Consider the following 26,891-nt stretch of genomic DNA (forward strand, 5'->3'; position numbering starts at 1 on the left):
ACCCAGGCTCCAGTGCTGAGGCCTGGCCATGACAAGGGCAGGACTGAGTCATTATGGAGCAACACACGGGGGGCCCTGGACTAGGTTCCCAGACCTTGATAGCTCACATATCTGAGCTATAAAGTGCAGCACCTGTACCTGGCCCTCAGCATACACACAGGGGCACATACCATGGGTCAGAAGTGGCAGGATAGAGCCTGCTCACCAAAGGAGCAGTCTTCTACCTCTGGCACTCCTACAAGTGAGGGTACCCCATTTCCATATGCTCTAGTACTTTCTGGAATCTTAACAGCATGCTATCCTTGCGTCAGCTTCATGCAGCCACAGCTGTTGTCAATAGGGAGCAGTCTGCTCACCAGGATGTGGGGCTGATCTGCCTGCCCAGAGTGTTAAATGAGAAGTCACTTACACATGAACTGTTAGCAAACCTACTTGGTGTTCTCAAGAGTCTTCTGCATTTTCTTGGTCATTTTGTCAATTGCTGCCTGCCTCTTCCCTTCTGCTAACAGGTCTATCTTGTTCAGCACCACAACCAGCTTCTGGCAGGCGATCTGGCCAATCACAAGGCACTCAGCGGACTGTGTCTGCATTCCCTTGGTCACATCAATCACGAGCATCATCAGATCAATGATCTGGGCACCTGGGACAATAAAAGGTAAGGTTAGGAGACATGTTGGCTTAGAGAGCCTCACAGGAAGTTACCATGCCCAGTCCCAGCAAAGCACTGCAATAGTAGGCAGACGGGGAGGAGACTGTAGAACTTCTGGCCAGTCCCATGAGAATGCTGACTGGCATAAGCTCATCAAGCCAAAAGAGCTCCAGGAGAGGTGAGGAAGCTGAGGGTCTTCTCAGGGTCCTGTGGCTGTTGCACAGCAGGACTCAGTTTAGGTAAAGGATGCCTGGCTCCAGAGCCCCCGACCTCTCTGCTGTACCACTGCTCTCATTTTCATTTCACCCAATAAGGGGGGATGCAGGAAAAGTGTGAATACCTAGCTACCTGCTCTTACTAAGAAAGACAGCAAGACTTAAAAAATACAAGCCACCATCAATGTATGAGGGATTAGAGATTCAGAGCACTTCATCCCAAAATACCTGGGTTGCCTTAAGACTGATGCTCACCATCTACTAACTTTGGTCCTATGCTCTGTTTATGGAGCTTCTGCTCTTTCTAGGAGGTTGGTACACACAGAACTGCTGTACGCACAACTGTCTGTGTATACATGTACAGTATGCCTGAGCTGAACAATGGCAGGACCAACTCCGTGCCAGGGACTTCTGCAAGAGGGGATCCAGACCAAGATTTACAGATAAAGGGCAAAGCTGGTAACCTAGGCCAAAGTAGACCTGAGACAGCAAACTCAAAGAGAGCAGAGCAAAGCACAGGAGCGCTGAACTATCTCTAGGATCATGGAGTAACTTCTGGGGTAACTGAGGAACAACCATCTGAGCTTTGGATTCACTGGCACCTAGAAGATTAATCAACAAAATCTCAGACAGTCACAACCACACCTATTAGAGGAAAAGATGAATAGAAAAGGTAAGAACACATACAACACCACAAAGAGCAACACAACATCAGTAAAACCTAAAGACCCAACAACAGCAAGACCTGAACAACCAAATATGGGTGAAGCAGAAGACAATGACCTAAAAATAATTTCAGGAGAATGTTTGAAACTCTTAAAAAGGAAATGAAAAATTCCCTCAAAGAAATGGAGGAAAAGACAAACAAAAAGTTGGAAGATGTCAGCAAATCCCTTAAAGAAAACCAAGAAAAAGCAACCAAACATATGAAAGAAACTATTTGAGACTTAAAAACTGAAATAGAGACAAGAAAGAAAAAACAAGCTGAGGGAATTATAGAAACAGATATCATGAGAAAATGATCATGAACCACAAACACAAACATACGCAGCAAAATACAAGAGATGGAAGAGAGAATCTCAAGTGCTGAAGATATAATAGAGGAAATAAGACTCATCAGTCAAAGAAAACATTAAATCTAACAAAAGCTTAACCCAAAATATCCAGGAAATATGGGACACCATGAAAAGGCCAATCTAAGAATACTAGCTATAGAAGCCGGAGAAGTAGTTCAACTCAAAAGCACAGAAAATATATTTAACAAAATCATAGAAGAAAACTTTCCCAACATAAAGAAAGATATGCTTAAGAAGCGACAAGAAACTTACAGAACACCAAATAGACTGAATAAAAAAAAAGTCCCCTCACCACACAATAATCAAAACACTAAACACAGAGAATAAAGAAAGAATATTAAGAGCGGCAAAGGAAAAAGGCCAAGTAATATATAAAAGTAGACCTATCAGAATTACACCTGACTTCTCATTGCAGACAATGAAAGCCAGAAGGTCGTGATCAAGCGTTAAGTAGACATTAAGAGACCATGGATGCCAGCCCAGACTACTATACCCAGCAAAACTTTCAATCACCATAGAAAGACAAAACAAGATATTCTAAGACAAAACCAGATTTAACCAATACCTAGCCACAAACCCAGCCCTATGTAAAATACTAGAAGGAAAACTCCAACCCAAGGAAGTTGGCTACACCAACAAAAACACAGACAATTGATGGTCTCATAGCAGCAAATCCCAAAGAAGGGGAAAATGCACAAATTAACATCACCAACAATAAAAACTAAGTTAATGGGAGATAGCAATCACTGGTCATTAATATCCCTTAATATAAATGGACTCAACTTACCTATAAAAAGGCACAGGCTAACAGACTTGTTAAGAAAACAGAATCCATCCTTCTTCTGCATAAAAGAAACACATCTCAACCGCAAAGGCAGACATCGTCTCAGAGTAAAGGGTTGGGAAAAAATATTCCAATCAAATGGACCTAACAAACAAGTGGGTGTAGCTATCCTAATATCTAACAAAATAGACTTCAAGCAAAAAAATCAATCAAAAGAGACATAAGGGGTCATTTCATATTAGTCACAGGAAAAAATTCATCAAGAGGAAATCTCAATACTGAACATCTATGCCCCCAAATACAAGGGCACCCTCATATGTAAAAGAAACACTTCTAAAGCTTAAATCATACATTAAACCCCACATACTAATAGTGGGAGACTTAAACACTCCCCTCTCACCACTGGACAGGCCAGTCAGACAAAAAATGAACAGAGAAATAAGGGAAGTAACAGATGTTATGACTCAAATGGACTTTACAGACATCTATAGAATATTCCATCCAAACAGGAAGGAATATACCTTCTTCTCAGCACCTCATGGAACCTTCTCAAAAACTGACCACATACTTGGTAACAAAACAAACCTCAACAAATACAAAAACATTGGAATAACCCAATGTACCTTATCAGATCACCATGGTTTAAAACTAGAAGTCAACAGCAATACTAATTCCAGAAAGCCCACAAACACATGGAAATTAAACAATGCTCACATGAATCACCAATGGGTCAAGGAAGAAATAAAGGGAGAAAATTAAAGACTTCCTAAAATTCAATGAAAACAACCACACAACATACCCAAATTTATGGGGCACAATGAAAGCAGTGTTAAGAGGAAAGTTCATAGCACTAAATGCCTACATAAAGAAGCTGGGAATATCCCACACTAGAGAATTAACAGAACATTTGAAAACTTTAGAACAAAAAGAAGCAAACTCACCCAAGAGAACTAGATGGCAGTATAGGGATAAGTCCCGCCCCTTGGGGGCGTGTTCACCTCGGGCTAATGCTTGCCTATAAATTTGGCGAGCGTGCTTCCAGCCGCCCCTTCTGCTTTCCTGGTCTCCGCCGAACGGTGGTTCTGTAAGTCTATTTCACCATTAAAGCTATATATATATTTTTACAATCTGTCTGCATTCGTTTACGCTGTTACATTTTGGCACCCAACGTGGGGCTCGAACCCACGACCCTGAGATTAAGAGTCTCATGCTCTACCGACTGAGCTAGATCAAATCGAACTATAAAGGATATGTTGAACAAACAGAAAGGGGTGGAAAACACCCCCAGAAATAGGTTACATAATGCTTTGTTAACCTTGAATTTTCTCAACGCTAATGAGAAGGGAACAACAGCTGCAGAAAGACATTGGATAATGGAAAAGTCTACTGAACTAAATCAACCAGTTTATTTCAAGGATGTGCTGACCTCACAATGGAAGCCAGGAGATGTGCTACGTTGGGGAAGGGGTTTTGCTCTTATCTCCACAGGTGAGGAAAAATTGTGGATACCGTCAAAACTAATAAAGGTTCGGTTTGAAGAAGAGAAGCCACTTGGAAAAGATAAATAACAATTCTTTCATAAGGATGGCGAGCATACTGATGGTAAGAAATACAGATAGGTTGGAGGCAGGGTTCTTTTCTTATCTCCACAGGAAAATACTCGTCTTCAAAGAAATTAAGGGACCCTGAATATTTAATTACTGATGGATGGACACATTTTGTAAGTATTAATTTATATATATATATATATGTCTTATTAAACATTTCTTTATAAATATGTAGAGCTGGTTTTGAAGTTGGACTCTGGCTCAGTCCCTCTCCAATTCCAAGCCTGTTAGTAAGAGAAAAACCCAGAGTTTCTGGAGTTTCTGTCTCATGTCAAGAGCCATGATATGGGACAGAAAGAAATATGAGTTTAGAAAATATCTTTGCTTTTCTTCACATCTATCATACTTTTCATTGAATATATCTATCATGCCTTTCATTGAATATATATATGTATGTCTATATATGTCTATATGATTAATGTTTAAGTTTTTCACAACGAACAATGAGTTTTTCCTGAAGTGACATTTGAAGTTTCCAGGAAGAAGATGGGGCCCCACAACAACAACTCTACCTGGTTGATATGACGTCATGATACTGATAGCGCTACTACAAGACCTGTTTTGGATACCAGCTGCACAAGACGATCCCAACTTGGTTAGCTGAAATGGTGCACATCTTGTACAACATTCTGGCCAGACCTGCACAAAATACTCAGAGACTATTTGCAATTTTAAAAGACATTGATCTTGAAATTTAACCATCATTTTACTTTCACAGGATGCCCCAGAAACAACGTCGCCCCCATGACAGCTGGAAGTAATTCTAGAGGACGACGTCCCCTCTCCCAGTAAAGTTTACCCCTGGGTTTAGGGACATCATTTAGGGGTTGGGAGGTTGGGGGAGGAATTTTATGAGCTCAGGGATCATTTTGAGAAAAAAAAAAGAGGGAATGATGGGATAATAGATTTATAATTGCGAGTTACTGCTTTTAGACAAATATATTGGTATCCATTCTTGTATATTGATACAAAGTTAAATTATATTGACTATTGTATGCATGCATGTTTCTATCTCTGTTTAAAACATTTTTTATGTTTTGACATATATTGTATTGATAAATATATATTGTATATATTTACCATATTGCAGTGTACATTTCTACCTCTGATTAAGATACTTATATAATGTTTGTGTATTGATATATATTTGCCATATTGCAATGTATATTTGGACAGTGTTTATATTTGGAGGTCATTATCCTCATTTGTTACACAGTTGTTTATTGTCTTAGTCTTTAAGTTAGATAGATATTGAGAATTATATAGATAAATAGTCATCTAAGTTTGTCATTTATAATTAGACTAATCAGGTTCTCTAGATATATAGAGATTATACTCAGTATAGATAGATAATCTTTGACCTCTTCAAAGAGCTGTAGAAAATGGCCTTTAATCTAACTCAGAGTTTCGTGATAGTGAGACACAATTGCTCCTGGCAACACCGCTCTATTCCCGAGAGAATGTTGAGCACCAAAGACACTCCACCTGGAGCCTTTCTATTTGGCAGAACTGGCCTTTGGGCAAAGAAATGCCCATACCTCAACCACTGACACAGATACAGAGCGTGCATCAATGGATAAAACAGGACTGTCATATCCTGCCAAGACAGGGTAAGATAGTTTTGAAAAGTTCCCTGCCTTTAATAATGGTATGTCAGTTATGTTAGGCCTTAACCAAAATTGGTTGACTCAACATTGCAAACGAGACTTTGGGTGATTGCCCAGGTAGTCAGTTGTCTCTGTCAATTGTTGTACATTTTGGATATATCTCGTTTGTTGAGTAGTGTAGATCTTTGACGGAGTTGAAGATTATATAATTGTAGTTACTCTCTACATTATTTGGACTCCTTGAGATAGAATGTTTAGCAAAGCTTTTGTTCTCAATATTGTTTGTTATATTTATTATTTGTTGTTATTGTATATAGTTGTATTTGGTTTGGTTCTGTCTTATTTAGACAAAAAGGGGAGATGTAGGGATAAGTCCCGCCCCTTAGGGGCGTGTTCGCCTCGGGCTAATGTTTGCCTATAAATTTGGCAAGCGAGCTCCCAGCTGCCCCTTCTGCTTTCCTGGTCTCCGCGGGAACGGTGGTTCTGTAAGTCTATTTCGCCATTAAAGCTATATATATTTTTACAATCTGTCTGCATTCGTTTACACCGTTACATGGCAGGAAATAATCAAATTGAGAGCTGAAATCAACAAAATAGAAACAAAGAAAACAATACAAAGAATCAATAAGACAAAGAGTTGGTTCTTTGAGAAAATCAACAAAATAGGCAAACCTTTATCCAAACCAATCAAAAGGCAGAGAGAGAATATCCAAATTAACAAAATCAGAAATGAAAAGGGAGACATACAGAGAATCATCAAGTCATTTTTCGAAAACCTGTACTCCACAAATTTGAAAAACTTAAAGGAAATGGACAACTTTCTAGATAAATATCACTTACCAAACTTAAATCAAGACCAGATAAGCAAATTAAACAGACCTATAACTGCTGAAAAAATAGAAACAGTCATCAAAAGTCCCCCCCCCCAAAAAAAAAGCCCAGGACCAGATGGCTTCAGTTCAGAATTCTACAAGGTTTTCAAAGAAGAACTAATACCAATACTCCTCAAATTATTCCACACAATAGAAATAGAGGGAACATTGCCAAACTCTTTTTATGAGGCTACAATTACCCTGATACTCACAGAAAGACATTACTAAGAAAGATTATTACAGACCAATCTCACTCATGAATATTGATACAAAAATACTAAATAAAATACTGGCAAATTGTATCCAAGAACACAGCAGAACCATCATCCACCATGATCAAGTGGGCTTCATCCCAGAGATACAGGGGATGGTTCAACACACGAAAATCTGTCAACGTAATCCACCATATAAACAAGCTGAAAAATAAAAACCACATGATCATCTCATTAGATGCCAAAAAAGCTTTTGACAAAATACAACATCCCTTCATGATAAAGGTCTTGGAGAGAGCAGGGATACAAGGAACATACCTAAACATAATTAAGGCAATATACAGCAAGCCAACAGCCGACATCAAACTAAATTGAGAGAAACTCCCAGTGATTTCACTGAAATCAGGAACAAGAAAAGGTTGTCCACTCTCTCCATATCTATTCAATATAGTTCTTGAGGTCCTAGCTAGAGCAATAAGATAAGAAAAGGAGATCAAGGGGATACAAATCGAAAAAGAAGTCAAATTCTCACTATTTGCTGATGATATGATTATAAACACTTTCAGTAATGTAGCAGGATACAAGACTAACTCAAAAAGATCAGTAGCCCTCCTGTACACACATGATAAAAGGGCTGGAAAAGAAATCAGAGAAACAACACCCTTCACAATAGCCACAAATAGCATAAAATATCTCGGAGTAACTCTAACCAAACAAGTGGAAGACTTGTATGACAAGAACTTTAAATCTCTGAAGAAAGAAATTTAAAAAAGACACCAGAAAGTGGAAAGATCTCCCATGCTCTTGGGTAGGCATAATTAACATGGTAAAAATGGCAATCTTACCAAACGCCATCTACAGATTCAATGCAATGCCCAGCAAAATCCCAGAAAAATTCTTCACGGACCTCCAAAGAATGGTACTCAATTTCATATGGAAAAGCAAAAAAATCCAGGATAGCCATAACAATCCTGTACAATAAAAGAACTTCTGGAGGCATCACAATTCCCGACTTCAAACTCTACTACGGAGCTACAGTACTGAAAACAGCCTGGTATTGGTATAAAAACAGACAGGAGGACCAATGGAACTGAATCGAAGACCTGAATATTTATCAACACATCTTTGAATACCTGATTTTTGACAAAGAAGCCAAATATATCTAATGGAAAAAAGAAAGCATATTTAACAAATGGTGCTGGTATAACTAGATATCAACATGTAGAAGAATGAAAATAGATCCATATCTATCACCATGCACAAAACTCAAGTCCAAATGGATCAAAGACTCAACATAAAGCCAGACACACTGAACCTTATAGAAGAGAAAATGAGAAGTACACTCAAACGCATTGGCACAGGAGACCACTTCCTAAATACAACCCGAGGCAGCACAGACTCTGAGAGAAACAATAAATGGGACCTCCTGAAACTGAAGGAAAAGCTTCTGTAAAGCAAAGGACACGGTCAACAAGACAAAACAACAGCCTACAAAAATGGGAAAAGATCTTCACTAACCCCACATCAGACAGAGGTCTGATATCCAAAATATACAAAGAACTCAAGAAATTGGCCATCAAAAGAACACCCAATCCAATAAAAAAAAAAAAATGGAGTACGGACCTAAACAGAACTCTCAACAGAGGAATCTAAAATGGTTGAAAGACACTTAAGGCAATGTTCAACATCCTTAGTCATCACAGAAATGCAAATCAAAACAACTCTGAGATTCCATCTTACACCTGTAAGAATGGCCAAGATCAAAAACACTGATGACAACTTGTGCTGGAGAGGTTGTGGGGTAAAGGGAACACTCCTGCATTGCTGGTGGGAATGCAAGCTGCCAGCAGTTAAAAAATACTGGCTGCTTTTGCTGAGGACCAGGGTTTGATTCCCAGCAACCAAATAGTTGTTCACGACTGTCTATAACTCCAGTTCCATAGGTTGTGATACCCTCTTCTGGCCTCTAAGGGCACTATACACATGGAATATAGACATACATGCAGGCAAAACACCAATATGTAAAATAAAAGGGAAGAAAATACATATAATCTTTGACCCAAGCCACACTTGTAAACACATAGGACACATTTGCAACACATCTATTGCTTCTGAAGTTGGAGACCACATAAACAGTAGGGAACAAGCTTAAAACAGATAGCTATGCCATGAAATAGAATAGTACACAGCCACTGCAAAGAACAAAGGATCCTTTAACCAGTATAAAATAGTTTGCAGTGGGGGGGGAAGAGCACAGGGCAGAGTAATGTGTGTTATAACCTGTGTAGAAGATTGTGTATGTGCCTGTACATGCACTGCAGATGAATGAAAATTTGCTTTTACACACATGAAATATCAGAGGGAATATAAAAAAAAATGGAGTGAGAACAAAAGAGTGGTAAGAATCTACATACATCCTGTTCCTTTTTAGGACCATGGGGTTGGCTCTGTAGCCTCGAGAGGAGCTAAAGCCAGTAGGCAAATCATAAAGAGGCCGAGTGTCATGCCCTGGGCACCTGTCCCTGCGCAGACTCTGAGCAGAACAGTCCAGCAACTGTCCCTGCAGATCTCTGGCTCAGAGCTAATTCCAACTGTTTAGGTTCTCTCAGAACTTCAGCCCCATCAAGAACTTCACAGATGAGGAAAACAGGTCTCTGGAGAAGCAAAGTGAGTGTCTGTGTTATACAGTGAACACATCAGAGCAGAAATCAGAACACCTATGCCTGAGCTCTCGCTCACTGTGCTACAGAGCCAGTCTGTTCCCATGGGGACCTGAGAGGCCCAACAAATCTTCATTCTTAGTTCCTACCAAGGCTGCGATAGAGCATCGAGGCACCTCTGTATTGATGCTCACCTGTGCCTGCCTGACCTTTGCTGCATTCCTGCTCCAGCCTTACTGCCTATGGTCCTGGTCCACCTCATCCCAGGCTGAGTTCTCCCCTGAAACCTTGTTTTTCAATATTTATGCAAAACACAGACCCAACTTGGGCGTAGTTTAATAAGCCCTTGTTGGGATGAACTGAGCAATGTTAGCTTCCCCACCTCCTCCATTCTGTTGACCCGGAGTCTGTTCTTTTTCTCAAAATCCAATTTCCAAAGTACATAGAACTATCCAGAGCCTCACTTGTTTGGCTGGTGGAGAGACCAGCTTATGAGCTCCACACATCAGGCCCTCCCTATGCTGGGATCTTGGCGATGGAAAAGGAAACTGACCACCTCACCTAGCTGAAAGTGCAGCCAGGACCCAAGTACCAAGAGCCAGCAAGCCTTCATCTGCAGTCTTATCTGGCATCCACAAATGGCCTTTGTTGCAGCAAGCAAACAGCTCTGCTCCAGGAGATCCTCTGCAGCATGGCCAGCACTGGGAACTTCTAAGGAAAGCAGAGGTCAGGGCCACTTGACTGTTGCACCAAGAACAAGGGCACTGCTGGTAACCAGGGTCAGCTCCATGCAAATGCCCACTGTCCAGCAGCAGCTCCTAGTTCCTCCCGTTCATCAGATATTTGATCAGGCAACAGGAAGTGATACAACTACCCTGTCTTGCCTTTTTCAAACTCCCTAGTATGTTCATGGAATGAATCAGACAGTGTCCTTCCCAATTCCCACGAAGCCAGTATAGAAAATCACCCTGAGACTAGAGGGACAGAGTGAGTGAGTGAGTGAGTGGGTGGGAAACAGGACAAAAACTCAAGGCTTACAAGGGACCCTCTATACTTAGCCATCTATCAGAGCTTTTCATCAGCCATTCTGACCACAGAACCCTTGAAAGGTTTGCAGAGCAATTATGACAGGGTTAAAGTTTCTCCCTACTTTAAAAAATTACAATCTTCAATTCTGTAGATTACATATCTTAATCATTTCAAAAATAAAAATAACAAAAAACTTACAAAAGTCAGCATTTAACAAAGTCTAAGTTATCTGTGAGATGTAATTTTCTTTCTGGGATTGGAGGACAAAACTGTTCAGAAAACAATGTTTTGACTGGGGAAAATGATATAAAACCTTAAACATACTTTAACATCTATAAAAATCAGATTTTCTTTTTAAAAATAAAAAGGAACAGACATTCTAAGAAGGGGAAATAATATTAAATTTAAAATACTGAAAAATTTTGTTTTCAGCTCTCAACTTTTTAGGTACCCAGTAACTGTAAATGTACTGTTGTCATCTATGTGAAGCTGCAGTGGCAACTTACTCCTATTTTTAAAAAAGATTTATTTTTATTATTTTTAATTATAGATAGGTGCATGTGTACATGAGTGTGTGTATACATGAGTGTGTGTGTATGTGAGTGCATGTGACTTGCAAAGGCCACAGGCACCTGATCCTCTGGAGTTGGAGTAACAGACAGTTATGGGCTACCTGACATGGGTGCTGGGAACCAATGCCTCAGATCTCTCTTCTGTAGGAGGGAAATGATGACAGCACCTGTGTTAGAATGGTATTTGGATATAGCAGTCATCAATGTTTCTAGTTTTACAACTGTTGCTACATGTGCTATGAAGGTCTATGCTCCTCTTGGTTTAGCTGCAGCCCAGCCTGAGATAAATGGTATTAGAGATGACAAAATAAGACTCAAGAAGGTTGAAAATCTAGTCAAGGTCTAGGAGCAAAGATCTTGGAGAAATGAAGCTCAGTGCACCGACATCTCTCCATCTGAATGCCACGTTATCATGGCAGCAAGATCTCAGCCCAGAACCAAAGGACCTTCATGTCCATGCACACAGGTTCCCATCCCTGCATATGCTCAGGATAAAGGTAGAGTCCAGAGGGCATGCCTAGGTGAGGCTCTTGGCAGGCCAAAGGAGTCCCATTATCACTGTACCATATTGTTTCATTACTCATTATACTACCTGTCTCCCCATTTTATGGTAAATTAGAGTATGGCTCTGGCAAATTAGATAACTTCCCCCAAATCACGTTGCCAACAGGCAGAAGTCAATATCTGTCAGATGTCAACTCAGGTTGCAACTGTCTCTACATTGACTTTCAGAACATGTGCCGTGTGTGTGTGTGTGTGTGTGTGTGTGTGTGTGTGTGAAGGCTGACATCATGTTGTAGTCATTTGGCTTTGCTAGAGACTCTACTGGGCTGTATAATGGCTGCTGCATTTCTGTTTCTCTCTCTAGACTAGTTTTCCTGAAGTAGAAGCCTGGGCAGTATGGGACTACTGTGAATCCCTGGTGTTCCTGTGCAGGTTACATATACCCATAGGACTGTGCTCCCCACATCAATGCAACAAGGAAGGAATGCTACCACCATTTCCAAGCAGTACATGAGGTGGCCCCTCACTGGGCATCAGGTGTTAGTGGTAGTCTGGAGCACGTATCTACCAATAAAATAAAAATCCTTATTGTGCCAACAGACCTACAAAGATAAGATCCTCCAAACACCTGGATCAAATCCTGGGTAGAGAGCCTGGTGGAAAAGGCTGAGCAGGTGATAGTGACATCTCCCCAAGTCACCCAGAACTCTAGATGCAAGCAGCAAAGAAAGCTTCTGATATTGAGGTAGAAGACTAAGTAGACCAAGTAGTCCAGAAGGACAAGTTCCAGATGTTTAAACCCAGAGAACCATAGTGGGAGTGGAGCCAACCCAGGTCCAATAGGTTCGGTGGCTTCCCAGTCAGCCAGAGCCCATAAAAAGCAGCCATTATTAGAATGAACTAGATGGAGCCAAGCCTGGACTTGGAACAGGAGTCATTTAGCCTATACAGTGCTGTGAGGTTTGAGTGCATGGCCAACACCAACCATTCAAGAAGTCCACATAAAATCTTTTCAAATTTGTGGCTGTGGTAAGATAGAGCTTACATTCAACAGAGCTGAGGAGAAGATCCCTGAAAAGAGAAGTGAATTTCCAATTTCACCCTATCCTGTCCATTCTAATCAACTCTTGCCCTGGGTTTATACTGGTATTGGCTCCTGTTTGAACTTGTGACTTCCCTGTTAGCTCTAACCCTCACTTTGGCCCCATGTGGAAGAGGCTCTTCCACTTTCCTAAAGACAAATCTAAAGACCAGCTTGCACAATCAACAGCCAAAGAAATACTAGAACCAAGTGTCTGACTTCAATTTTTTTTCTTTTCCTACTACCAGCTGCCTGTTGGCCAGAGTCCCACATTCCTGAGTTCTCTGGGAACCCGGAGGCATCCCAAAGAGCAGGTGGGCAAGGCCCTGCAGGTAGCAAAGGAAGAAGAGCAGACTCAAGTGAAGGCGATGTGCCAGTGTCCCCTAGGAACACATGCCATCTGAGACCACTGCATTCATCACCACTTCAGGACACCCACAGAAGAACAATGCCAGCCATGTCTGTAGAGGAGGAACAAGAGAAACAATAAAGGGAGACCATGTAAGAGATCAAGGGAAAATTTCAACAGGATGGACAAGAAAGCAGACAAATAGAGGAATTGGACTCCAGCCAAGAGCAGAAAATGCCAAAATACTATAAATGCTGGGGACTGGCTGAAAGCTCCAGAGCTAAGTACATGCCCAGGCTGCCCAGTTCTGTAGGCAGAGAAGTCGTTCTCTAAGGTCCTTATCTGTAAAACAGGACAAACTCAAAACTGTGACCTAGGGACAACAGATAGCATCTGGATAAAAATAAAACTGGATCCCTATTTTACACTTTACACCATGATTCCAAATTAATCAAAGTTTCAAACCTAAGGACAGGAAAGATGGCTCAATGGATAAAGGCACTTGCCACCAAGACAATTCCAGGACTCATACAATGGGAAGGTAAGAACCAACTTCTGCAGGCTATTGATTGTACACACACACACACACACACACACACACACACACACAACATGAATAAATAAATAAATGTAATTTAATAAAAAGTTCAGTCAGGGATGGTGGTGGTACATGTTTTTAATACCAGCAATTAAGAGTCTGAGGCAGGGGGATTGCTATGAGTTTGAGGCCACCCAGAGCTAAATAGTGAGACCCTTTCTCAAAACAAACAAAAAAACTTTCTCAAACATAAGGCACAAAAGTACTAGAGGAGTTAGAGAGATGGCTCAGAGGTTAAGAGTACTGCCTGGTCTTCCAGAGGACCCGGGTTCAATTCCCAGCACCCCCATGGCAGCATAGCTGTTCTTATCTCTGACTCCTGGAGATCTGGAACTCACCCAGACATTCATGCAGGCAAAACACCAACACAACATAACAACAAATGAATCTTAAAAAGAAGTACTAGAAAAAAAAAGCATAGGGAAAGAAATATAACTTTAAGGTAAAGCATACCCAGGTAAGGTCAAAACAGGAAGTCAATAAACTCATCAACATAAAACTCAAACACTTTTGCATAAAAAATTAAAGACAAGTCCAAAGACTGGAGAAAGGCCTAATATTCACATCAAGCTACTATCCTTAATGCTTCAAATAGAAGAAAATTAAAACTAATCATAAAAGCACCAACCATTTAATGGAAAGTGCCAGAGAGGTCAATAGAGAGCAGCAGACTGCTGACTGAGCACCCCCGTGTTCCTGGCCTAGGGTGAGTACTTGTCACAGCTGCACAGCCAAAATAACATGATTCCAACCCATTATGGTACAGTGATGTTAAGTAAGAAACAAACAGCTAACACAGCATGTGGATTTCAGGTAGGCAAGGACACAGGAAAGGCAAGCTCAGAACTATGCTTGGACAAGTGGCTTGGGTATACAGCAGGTCAGTGGAAGGGACCTATTTGATGACCATCTGAGCAAAGACAGAGAAGAAGCTCATGGATTTGAGGAGGAAAAAGTAGGTGAGGTCAGACTGAGCAGGAGAGCAAAAAAACAGAGACAGTCCACACATAAAAGATATCTCACAATCACCAGGAAAAATTCAGCAAAACCACACTCAAATCCTGTGCTTTCCCTGTTGGATTAACAATGTAATAATGGCCATGGCCAAAGAACCGAACATAGAATTAAGTGCTCATTCTGCCTGGCACTGACACCCATTTACAAATGAGGAAACTACACTACAGACCGAAAACTGTAGGTAGGGGTAGGGAGAATTCCAGGCAGAGACATAAAAATTGGCTACCCAGCAATCTTGTCTACTTCCCATATCCAGGCGGATGACTATATGTTTTTCTTTGGGTTCACCTTCTTATTTAGCTTCTCTAGGATCACAAATTATAGGCTCAATGTCCTTTATTTATGGCTAGAAACCAATTATGAGTGAGTACATCCCATGTTCATCTTTTTGGGTCTGGGTTACCTCACTCAGGATAGTATTTTTTATTTCAATCCATTTGCATGCAAAATTCACAATGTCATTGTTTTTTACCGCTGAGTAGTACTCTAATATGTATATATTCCACACTTTCTTCATCCATTCTTCCATTGAAGGGCATCTAGGTTGTTTCGGAACTTGGGGGTGAGGTGGGATGGGGTAAGGGGAAATGGGGTGAGAAAAGTGAGAAGGGGAGGATGGGGGAGCTTGGGGGAATGGGATGGTTGGGATAAAGGAAGGGTGGATATGGGAGCAGGGAAGTATATATCCTAATTAAGGGAGCCATCTTAGGGTTGGCAAGAGACTTGACTCTAGAGGGGCTCGCAGGTGTCCAGGGAGATGTCCCCAGCTAGTACCTTGGACAACTGAGGAGAGGGAGCCTGAAATGACCCTATCCTATAGCCATACTGATGAATATCTTGCATATCACCTTAGAACCTTCATCTGGCGATGGATGGAGATAGAGACAGAGACCCACATTGGAACACTGGACTGAGCTCCAAAGGTCCAAATGAGGAGCAGAAGGAGGGAGAACATGAGCAAGGAAGTCAGGACCACGAGGGGTGCACCCACCCACTGTGACGGTGGAGCTGATCTATTGGGAGCTCACCAAGGCCAGCTGGACTGGGACTGAATAAGCATGGGATAAAAACGGACTCTCTGAACATTGGTGGACAATGAAGGCTGATGAGAAGCCAAGGACAATGGCACTAGGTTTCGATCCTACTGCATGAACTGGCTTTGTGGGAGCCTAGCCTGTTTGGATGCTCACCTTCCTGGACCTGGATGGAGAGGGGAGGACCTTGGACTTCCCACAGGTCTGGGAATCCGGACTGCTCTTCAGACTCGAGAGGGAGGGGGAATGGAGTAAGGGGAGGGGGAGAGAAGTAGGGAGAGGGGGAAAGGAGTGGGGAGAGGGGGAGAGGAGTGGGAGGAGGGGAAGGGAAATGGGAGGCAGGGAGGAGGCAGAAATTTTTTTCAACAAAATAAATAAATAAATATAAATAAATAAATAAAATTAAAAAAAATGGCTACCCAGCCTCAATAAAGTCCCAACAACCCAAAGTATGATTCCGCCGAAGTTCCCCCGGGGTACCAATGAGTTTGTTAACTTTACTTATAGAGCATGGGTGAGAGATTACTGGCTGAAGTATGGGTGACCCCAAAGTAGTTGTACTGAAAAGTTGTCACCCAGCATTGACAGCTTCCACATAGCCACATAGATGGAGCCCCCTTCAGTTAACCTCTAGAATAGCAACTGATTTCAAGGCCTCATCCCACTAGGGAGAGAACTGTATACAAACAGGTGAGAGAAGCAACTGGAATCACAGGTGAGGGTCCACTCACTCTCCCCAGCCCTTCATTTTTTTAATTTAATTAATTAATTTATTTATTTATTAAAGATTTCTGCCTCCTCCCCACCACCGCCTCCCATTTCCCTCCCCCTCCCCCTCTCTCATCAGCCCGAAGAGCAATCAGGGTTCCCTGACCTGTGGGAAGTCCAAGGACCACCCACCTCTATCCAGGTCTAGTAAGGTGAGCATCCAAACAGGCTAGGCTCCCCAAAAGCCAGTATGTGCAGTAGGATCAAAAACCCATTGCCATTGTTCTTGAGTTCTCAGTAGTCCTCATTGTCCACTATGTTCAGCAAGTCCGATTTTATTCCATGCTTTTTCAGACCCAGGCCAGCTGGCCTTGGTGAGTTCCCGATAGAACATCCCCAATGTCTCAGTGTGTGGGTGCACCCCTCGCGGACCTGAGTTCCTTGCTCGTGCTCTCTCCTTCTGCTCCTGATTTGGACCTTGAGATTTCAGTCCGGTGCTCCAATGTGGGTCTCTGTCTCTGTCTCCTTTCATTGCCTGGTGAAGGTTAATATTCAGGAGGATGCCTATATGTTTTTCTTTGGGTTCACCTTCTTATTTAGCTTCTTTAGGATCGCGAATTATAGGCTCAATGTTCTTTATTTATGGCTAGAAGCCAAATATGAGTGAGTACATCCCATGTTCCTCTTTTTGGGTCTGCCAGCCCTTCTTTTTTGAGTCAATAAGCCCTGATGGATGCTTGCAGCAGACTCAGCTTGTCTGTGATCTACAATCACAGGCATTTCTGCATTTTATTTTGAGCCATATGTACTGTGGTCCTACTCACAACTATTTATTAATGTATCATTCATTGTAAGGCCAGTGTTATTTACCCTAAGTAAAGGGTTTCTTTGTGGGGTGTTTTGTTGAGGGGGGGTGAGGAATTTAAGATAGAGTCTCATTTAGCTTAGGCTGGCCTCAAACTCACTATGTAACTGAAGTTGGCCTGGAACTCCTCAGTTCTGCCTCCTCCCCCTAAATGTTATAGTTTTTTAAAACAAAAATCTGCCATGACCTCACAAGTGCTATGGTAAAGGGCTATAAATGTATGCCACTATGGCCAAGCAACATGGTTTTTCTCTCCTCAAAAAAAAAGCATAGTAAAAATAAGTTATTAAAATCTAACTAGACATTGTTGCTGTCAGCAGCTCTACACTGAAAGACGCAATAAAGAGGCTCCTGCACCAGTCACAGATCTCCCTGAGGAAATGAAAGTATTTTAAGAGCCATGCAACAGAAGCACCCATCTCTGCAGTCACCCTGACATTTGAGGAGAGCCACCATCCCATTATGATAGTATCCTTAGGGGATGGCTCTGATGCTACCATGAAGGGACAGTGCTGAGGCATACTGTCAGCTGCAAAGACACTCTCTTATAGTTAGGGTTCACCACAGGGTGACAAGATGTATTGACTATAGCTAATTTATGTCAACTTGACATAAGCTATAGTCATCTGAGAGAAGGGAAGTTGAGGAATCATCACTTGAGCAAAGGCCTCCATAATATCAGGCCATAGACAGACAAGCCTGTAGTGCCTTTTCTTAATTAGTGATCAGTGTGGGAAGGCCCAGCCCACGGTGGGTGGTGCTCCACAAACCAGGGACTAGTGGTCTTGGATGTTATAAGAAGGCAGGCTGAACATGCCATGGGGAACAAACAGACCAGTAAGCAGCACTCCTTCATGGGCTCTGCATCAGCTCCTGCCTCCAGGTTTTTGTCTGGTTGAGTTCCTGCTTTGGCTTCACTCAAAAGACTGTGTCTCAGGATATGTAAGACAAATACCAATTCCCACTTCCATGTTGTTTTAGGTTTTGATGTTTCATCACAGCAATGAACACAATGGTTCTTTCTACTATTCTTGTAACTTTTCAATGAATATAAAATTATTTCAAAGTGACAGTTTAAAAATGGAAAATAAAAGAGATGACTATAGTCAAAGAGTTGGGGACAGGAGAAGAACAGGAAAAGGGACCTGCTATACACACACCTCATAGGCTGAAAACGCCATGGCTTGGCAAGATCTAAAGTGTCATGCTCAGTCACACAGCTAGCAGATGAGACAAAAACCCAAAATGTGTTGGGACAGTGCCTGGGCTATACCCTGGAGTCAATGAATAACAGACCAAAGGGCAATCTCAGAGCTCCCAAAGTCAGAGGCTATGGTCAGATGATCCCCAGTGGTCTGAAAACTGCAGGAAACAAACATTCTCCAGAAGCATAAGGATCTCAGTCCTACCTGGAGGAGAGCATCTCTGCCAGAGAAAGGCTGTGAACATATGGACCACTGAAGGTAGAATTAAAAAGCATTTTCAAACATGATTCTGCTTGAGCAATCTGGCATCAGTTAAAAGGGTTCCCCACCTAGGTGCTCTTTGTGATTTCTCAGGGATGCCACCTCTACTGTTATTTGCATAATCATGTGTTTAAAGGAATTTAGTTAGTTTGTTTTTAAATAGAGCCTTACTCAGTATGTGGCCTTGGCTGGTCTTGAACTCCTGAGCTACAGAAAACCTCCTACCTCACCCCTCAGAGCAGCTAGGATCATGCTACAGTGCCTAGCCGGAGAGTTTTAAAAATATTTTTAAAATTGCATTTAGGTTAAGAAGAACTTTATATGATAGCAAGTATAACCGCATTTAATTTGTAGAAAATAGCTAATAAAAAGAAATAAAATAAGACTTAACAAACATGAAACACTATTAGATGCTAAGTAGGTAGGTAGCATCAACAGGGTCAGAGTGAGGACCAACCTGGGAGCTGAATGGGAACACAGCATGTTTAGCCATCAGATGCCAGTAGATTACTAGTACCAGGCCCACCGTGTGGAGCTCCTTCCACTAGTTCTTGGAAGCTCCAAAAGTGCCCCATGCTGCCCTTTCTGAAGAGTTAAGAGGCACAGCGAGGATCTCCACACACAGCAGTGACGCCACGAACCTTCCGGATGCAGGAGGGTTCACAGGGCCTGGTTCCTGACCCAGCAGGGGAGCCTGGCTGCTAGCTTCCTTCAGCTACTGTGTCACAGTCTATCTGGGGCAATCTCTTCAGCTGACTCTGTACAACAGTGCAGCCCCTGTTCAAGAGCAGCAAGAAGGAGCAGAAAATGGAATTTGAAATGTAGAAATAAAATAATTGTGGGCCATGAGCTATAATTTGATTTCATGCTTTACAAGGAAATGAAAGAAGGCTTCCTTAAAAGTATGGGTTCTGACCCCCCCATTCCTCCCCCATTTTAGCCATTTTAGGATTTCCTCTAGCACCGAAGAGAAAATAGGATTGTGGAAAATGTTCAGTTCTCAAGTGTCACCAGCACTCAGGGCAAGCTCGATGTTAATGTGAACTTCCCATTCTGGGTAAGAGGAAATTCTTCAATTAATAAACCGGGTGTGCGGAGGCCAGTCTTTAAGGTTTAATCAATTTCATCTGTACTTAGGATAAAAAGACTGACTATTCTACTTTTTTCCCCCCTAGTTTTCCTTCTTTTAAAAAAATAATAAAATGAATGTTTTATTTTAAATTCTTTGAGGTTCATATCTCCTGTTTCAGGAAATATTGTCTATTTCATGCAGCGAGTATAAAACCCCCCACCATACTTACTTCTGCTAAGAATCTGTATTCAAAAATAACTAAGTTATCCTCTGCCTTCATATACTGTAACAACTTGGGAGATGATATGACTTATACAGACTTTTGGCAGACACCTTGAGGGGCTGGGGGAGGAAGAGGAACAGAGATGAATCACCAAATATGGATGCAGAACTTCTAGACAACCAGTCAGAGGGGATGTGGGAATGTAACTACGAAGGGTGCCCAAGACAGCAGTCAGAGCAAACTTCACATGGCAATGTCTGAGGAACAAACACAAACCACACTGTAGCCCTGGGCTAAAGTGAGCACAGGAGTGTGCGGGCACCTTCCTGGCACTAATGAACAGATGGGCTTACTGATCAACCAGGACCCAAGACACATTGTAGGAACAAGGGATTTCTGAACTTTTTGTTCCCTCACCACAAGCTACTCTGTCTACCTGTGGTCATGAGCAGGAGCTGGGGAAAGGCCATACAGTGGAGGGTGAAGAACACACCTAGTGTGTGGGCGCTTGTCTGAAGCCTGCAGTGCTGCCCAGGCTTCACCAGACACCCTGCTTTCTGCCCATCTAACCAGCACAGCTAGAGCCACTCCTAACCAGTCTGTGGTGCACAGTACAGCCTGTGGTTAGGAGGGTACCTTATTGGAACAAGAAGCCAAAGCTGTGGACCTGTATAATTTGGAATCATTCCAGATCTCCCGCTACTGTCACAAGGACACCTGGGAAAGTACTACTCCTGTTTGTTTTGAAGACAAGGTCTCATTATGTTACCATACTTGTTAGGAATTCCTGGGTTCAGACAATCCTCCTGTCTCGGCCTCCTAAGTTGTTGGGACTTACAAGGTACACACCATTGGACCTGATTTTTTTTTTCTGATTTGTTTTTTTTTAAGTCAGTATTTTTCATAAAACTTTGATAATTCTGGGGTCCTGCTCATGTTATTTCAATTGTGAAAATAAGCAAGCAGACCTTATCCTTCCTAACCAGCTACTAGCTATGGAGGTCTCAACTTGGCAGACACAGTGTCAGGCATGCCTCAGCAATGTGGGCTTAAGAAGGTCAGGAACTACTCAGCACACAGAAAGTTCTTAGTGTGGAAGAGGAAGGCAGGAGACAGTGCAACTCACAAGTTGAACACGGAGCACTGGGCCTAACCTAGCTCTGTCTGAGGTCTATTCCACTGGGTTACTTCCTCTGAACCCAACAGGTGATCCCAGAGGGAGCTTTTCCACCTCCAGCTTTCCAGGCACACCTCAGCTGTGTGGGCCATTGTAGGAGATAGAGTGGGTTGTGGAACAGGTTTTGCAGGTACATACTGGACCCCAGTGCCTGAGCTACACCAAATGACACTGTAAAGGGGGTTTTCCATGTCTGTGCCTCAGTTCCCACCTGCAGGGCATTACAAAGCTTACAGAAGAATTTGCTACTCTCACCTGGGATCTGAAACACACAACCACTCTCTGGGACAGGAGACCCTGTTCTCACTGATACATGCCCTATATTTCTGGAGTGGAGGACATAAGACACAGACATCTAAAACATAAATGCCTCTAGGGCGATGGGTATGTTACATGGGTGACGGAGCAAAGAGCAAGACCAAGTATGAGACCACAGGGTGTGGAGACTCCTGAGCCCCGCTGGAGGGGATAGTCTCCCCAGCTCCAGCCCACCATAGACAAGCTGGAATGCAGGCCTCGAGCTGCCAGATCTTCCCACATTTCAAGAGAAGCCAAAAATCTGGACTATTACATGAAATTTGCCAAATCTTAAACTTTGACAACCAATTCAAAGAATGTTTAAGCTAGATGACCCAAACTAAACACACCTACAGGCCAAGACTGGTTTGCAGCTCCCTAGTATGCGCTCTCTGAAGAGAATGCTCTAGAAAGGAATACTGGAAGAAGTACAGCAAACACCAGTTTCTTTGGCCCTTACCTACCTGTGTCAGAAAGAGCCTGGGCACCAGCATACAAGCCCACAGTAACCCCTTGCTCCTGGGAACCCCGTCAGTGCTTGAAGAGGGTGAGGATGGAAGCTAAAGGTGACAGAGTAGTGGGCTCTGATATCAAAGTGGCCACCTCCGAATGGGCTACCAGAGTTAAGTACTTTCCCTTCAGCCTTGTGATCTCTAGAGCTAATGAAGAAGTGGTTGAAGGCCCCTGGCTCACTCCTGCTACCCCTGGACAACATGCACCTTGGCCTGCACCCCTCACAGCATCTTACTTCTCTGGCCTAGAAGGGGCACCTTCCCTCAGCCCCAGGATGGTTTGCTGTACTGCAGCTCACTCCAAGTCCACTGAGGCAGGGACTTGGGCTGTCTTTCCCCTTGTACCACTAGCACACAGTAGGCACTCAATACATACTCATGGAGTAAATGAAAAACTTTACAAGCCCAAAGAGGTCCAGTACTTTGAAGTTAGTCACATGTTGCTCAATGCAGGGTAACTTCTAAGAGAGGTGGTGTTGGGCGATTTCATCAAGAACGTCACAACTTCTCACAGCCCTAGATAGATATGTAGCCCCCATATTTAGGCTGTACCATTGCCCCCTTCACTGACAGACCGTTAAATGGCATGTGACTACACAAAGCATGTCCCTTTCCCCATAGCAATGCCAAACCATTCTTTCCTTCTCAGTGGTGGTGTCCTAACATGTACAAGGCCTGGGTTCAATCCCCAAAACTGCAAACAAAACAAGAGGAGTATGGAAACAGAAAGGAGAGAGAACAGCTGTGGCACTGAGGTATCAGGTCAAGTACAGGATCATTCTCCTAGAGGGTCTTGTCCCAGGGCTTGTCTACTTGAAAAACACTCAGCAAACCTGAATGGAGAGGATGGATCCTCATCTACCTATGAGCAGGTTAAGAAGGCTCAGCTTAGGGCAGCAGAGACTGGTCTAGGCCACACTATGGGCAGGTCATCACTCCCAAGGCTCCCGATGCTGTGGTACTCTCACTTTGGCTCTGAGGGAAAAAAAAATCAGCTGTCAGTGTGGCCTCTGACACAAATATGCCCTGGAAGGTATGTACCAGCATGCACAGAAAGCCCTCCCTGTTTGTGCAGAAAGCATGGCAGAGAAAACATGACAATGTGACTCCATTAGCCTCGAGCTGAAAGTGCAAGAAGGCAAGAGCCAGTACTCAGGTCTGTGTTCTAGTAGAGAAGAACACATCCTGCGGGCACAGGCTCATAGGGCCAGTGAAAGAGCAGCTTGAAAAACTGCCTGGAAAGCAGCAGACAAAAAAATGGGGGGGGGGGGTGGAGAGAGAAGAAAGGACAGGATCAACCATAAAAAGTAAGTAAAATCAGCAGAATTCCTTCATGAAAAGGGTGGAATTAGCATACGGCCTCAGCTGCCAAGTAAGGCCATTGAAGCAAGCAATGTAAATGAGTTCAAGATACAATTAGACATTTTTCTGGACGGAGACTGGGGACTGAAGAGGTACCGCAGGCCCCATTTCAGAAGGGGCAGCAGGAACACATCTCACTGTGAAGAGCTGCATAGCCCACAATGTCCTGTAGACCCAACAGTTAGCAAGTTGAGGGATGAAATCAATGAGAGACCTGCCAGGACACAAAGGTCCCTGGTGAAGTAGTGGGCAGGCCAGGCCAATGTGTCAGGAAACATCTCCATTTTGAGGCTCTTCTTCTGTACTGCTAATCTTCAAGATGCCCCATTCCATGCCTGCAAACCAGCTACCCCAGATCCAGTAGTACCAGGCACTGAAATCAAAGTCTGTTCCTCCTCCATCTGAATACCTGTTCGAGTGTCCTATGGATAGTGTGCTCCGTGATTCAGAGCCCAAAACTGTTTCTCAAGGAGCCCAGTCTGTAGGGACACATGCACATGCATACACATGCTAGAAATACAGAAGAGTCTGGAAGGGTAAAGTTGGAAAGATCTGCTAATCGAGTACCAAAGTTACTAGAGGAGATGGAAAGCCCAGGAGAGGCTGCTCTGGGTAAGGACACAGCAGGAGGCCACAGAAGCCAGGCTGCCAGCACCACACAGAGGATGCTGAGCATGCACTTCCCCAAAAGCTTTGCTAAAAAGGGACGGAATGACCAGAGGCGCCAACCGCTGGCCCATGGGCCAGATATGACTCAACAGCAACGATTCGGGACAGCTGTTCCTAATCTTCCTGAGAGCAAAGCACATGTGGCCCACCCAAGGAACAGCAAATGCCGGTCCTTGTGAGGGACACAATTTATTAGACCCTCTCTAGCCAACTGGTTCTGATGTCCTTCTTATGTGACTCACTGTATGGTCTGTCTGGTTTCGTCAAGGTTCTGGGCCCCTGACCTCTTCCTAAAATCCCCATTTCCTTCAAGGTGAAGGAATGTCTCGGCACATCCCTGGCAGCAAGATTCCCATAGCCATGAGCTCCACCCTCAGGCTGAGCAGAGCTCCATTTTCTTGCTGAGCCCAAGACCTGAGCACCCGGCCAGTTTCTTGCATCCACCAGTCCCATCATTCACTCTGAAACTAGAAATACCCATAATGCCATAAGAAAATAAGGAGCACTTCCCACTCTGTGCCAAGCACCTTCATCTGTAAACATCATCATTTAGACCACATGAGGGGCAATGGCAGGACACAGTCACACATGGGGCCCTGCACTTTGCCCTAATGTCTGCTGGTGCTAATCTGGTATCCCCTGGCTCAGTATCCCTGTGCACCAAGCCAGAGAGAGGAAAGGGAGGAAGAAGAGGGTTGGGACTAGGGGTTCAGGAAGGATAAAGAATGGGTGGGAACTTCTACCTTCAGTGTTCTTTCTTTCTCCCTAGCAGAGAAGAATCGTTAAGCTCACATTGGTAAGTATCCCATGCCAAGCACTATGCTAGGAGTGCTCAGAACCCACATTTCCATCATTGCCATTTCAACTGTAAAGGAAAGACTGTAATTTTATACTCCCAAGTCAAACTCAACCAGAGAGACCAATTCACAAGCCTCAAACACACCACTAGAGCATGGCAGAGCTAAGATACCAAAGCCATAATATAATTCCCCATTACCCTTTCCACCCTTCTAGTCACTCACTTTAGGCCTTACCCCACTCTGGCCCCATTCCAAAAGCAGTTCCTTAAAGACACAGAGGCTGAGGTGTGGCCTTTAGTGAGAGATGAATGCTTAGCATATGCAAGACCCTAAACCTCAGTGAGGGCTGTGGGTTCAAACACCACCACCCTAAGGAAACCACTTACCTTTCTGAGCATTGGGCACCTTACTTATACCAAAACTCAGAAAATATATATGTATGTTTTATTTCCTTCTATCAAGTAAGATTTAAAGATGGGGGTGATTCCGAATACTAATGAGGTATTAAATTAAGCTCAGGAGCTACAGTTAACATTAGTAGTAGTAATGACACTGATTTTGTCAATATTTTGTAGAGACACATAAGTAAAGGTAAATTGACTTGTGATTTCATAAGTTTATTTCTTATTGCTTTTTGAGACAGGGTCTCTCTGCATAACCGTGGGTGTCCTGTAACTCACTATGTAGCAGGCTGGCCTCAGTTCTGTCTGTCTCTGCCTCCAGAATGTTGGGATAAAAGGCATGTGTCATCATACCTGGCTCATAAATGTTTTTAAGATACTGCAAGAAGAAGGAAGGAAGGGAGGGAGAGAGGGAGGGAGGGGTAGGGAGGGAGGGAGGGAAGAAGGAAGAATATATGTCAGGAGTCGTGGTCCCAGCTACAAAAGAGGCTGAGGAAGGAGGATCACTTGAGCCCAGAAGTTCTCCCCCAGCCAGGGAAACATGCATACTGCCTTCCCTCCCCACCCAAGCTAAGGCTCTCTCTCTCCCCATTTCTACTTCATGGCACCTGAATTCTCCACACTAATTCCTACAGTGGCTATTACCAATCTGCAATTCCAGTAGTGAAAGAGGATACCTTCCCCAACAGCTTCCCCAGCGTTTATACAGAGGCAGAAGGAAAGAGGAATAAGCAACACAGAATGTTTGGGTAGGGGGAAAAGCTGTGGGGAGACATTTTATGTTTACTTAATAATACATATATGAAGCCAGGTGGTAGTGGCACACACCTTTAATCCCAGCACTCAGGAGACAGAACTCACAGGTGGATCTCTGTGAGTTCAAGGCCAGCCTGATCTACAGAGTGAGTCACAGGACAGCCAGGGCTGTTACACACACACACACACACACACACACACACACACACACACACAACCAAAAAAACCCTGTCTGCAAAAAGGAAAAAAACCAAAAAACAAACAAAAACCATATATGATGTGTGTGTGTGTGTGTATGAGAGAGAGAGAGAGAGAGAGAGAGAGAGAGAGAGAGAGAGAGAGAGAGAGAATACAGTTTAAATTAAGTTATACCAGTTGGGGTGATAATGCTTCCCTCAAAGAGCTACAGACTAACAAAATTCCCAGGACCAAGCAAGGGAAACCTCCCTTTGAATTGCTAGCCATGGGAGTCTAAGAGACTCACAAAACAATATAGGTTATCACCATTGCCCTTGGTTGCTTACCAGGAAATGAAAGTAGGACCCTATTGCTGAAGAAACCATAAACTAAGGACTCAAGACTTGAGGAATAGACTTAGAGCCTCCTCCCTAAGGACTAGCTCTCAAGGCATCTAAAGGTGCTCTTCAAACTGCCAAGAGAGTAAGTAAAGAAATTAATAGTCCTACCGCCATAAAGCCTAGAACCACAACAATGGCC

At 43.1% G+C, this 26,891-nt stretch overlaps 1 protein-coding gene across 3 annotated transcripts in view; it reads right to left on the reverse strand.

Moving 5' to 3' along the window:
* Window positions 1-26,891, reverse strand: part of Eefsec (eukaryotic elongation factor, selenocysteine-tRNA specific) — a 214,559-nt gene that overhangs the window by 124,640 nt on the left and 63,028 nt on the right. For 2 of the 3 annotated variants that reach the window (XM_041644817.1, XM_041644812.1), the window contains exon 2: window positions 433-640. In XM_041644817.1, the coding sequence (XP_041500751.1) occupies window positions 433-640 (208 nt within the window). Of the gene's footprint in view, window positions 1-432; window positions 641-10,243; window positions 10,311-26,891 lie in introns of those variants that run through there. The other variant, XM_041644822.1, reaches the window with a different exon arrangement.

This window comes from Microtus oregoni, unplaced genomic scaffold (assembly GCF_018167655.1).
Source record: "Microtus oregoni isolate MIOR12 unplaced genomic scaffold, Mior012 000002F_ref0000024, whole genome shotgun sequence".
NCBI lineage: Eukaryota > Metazoa > Chordata > Mammalia > Rodentia > Cricetidae > Microtus > Microtus oregoni.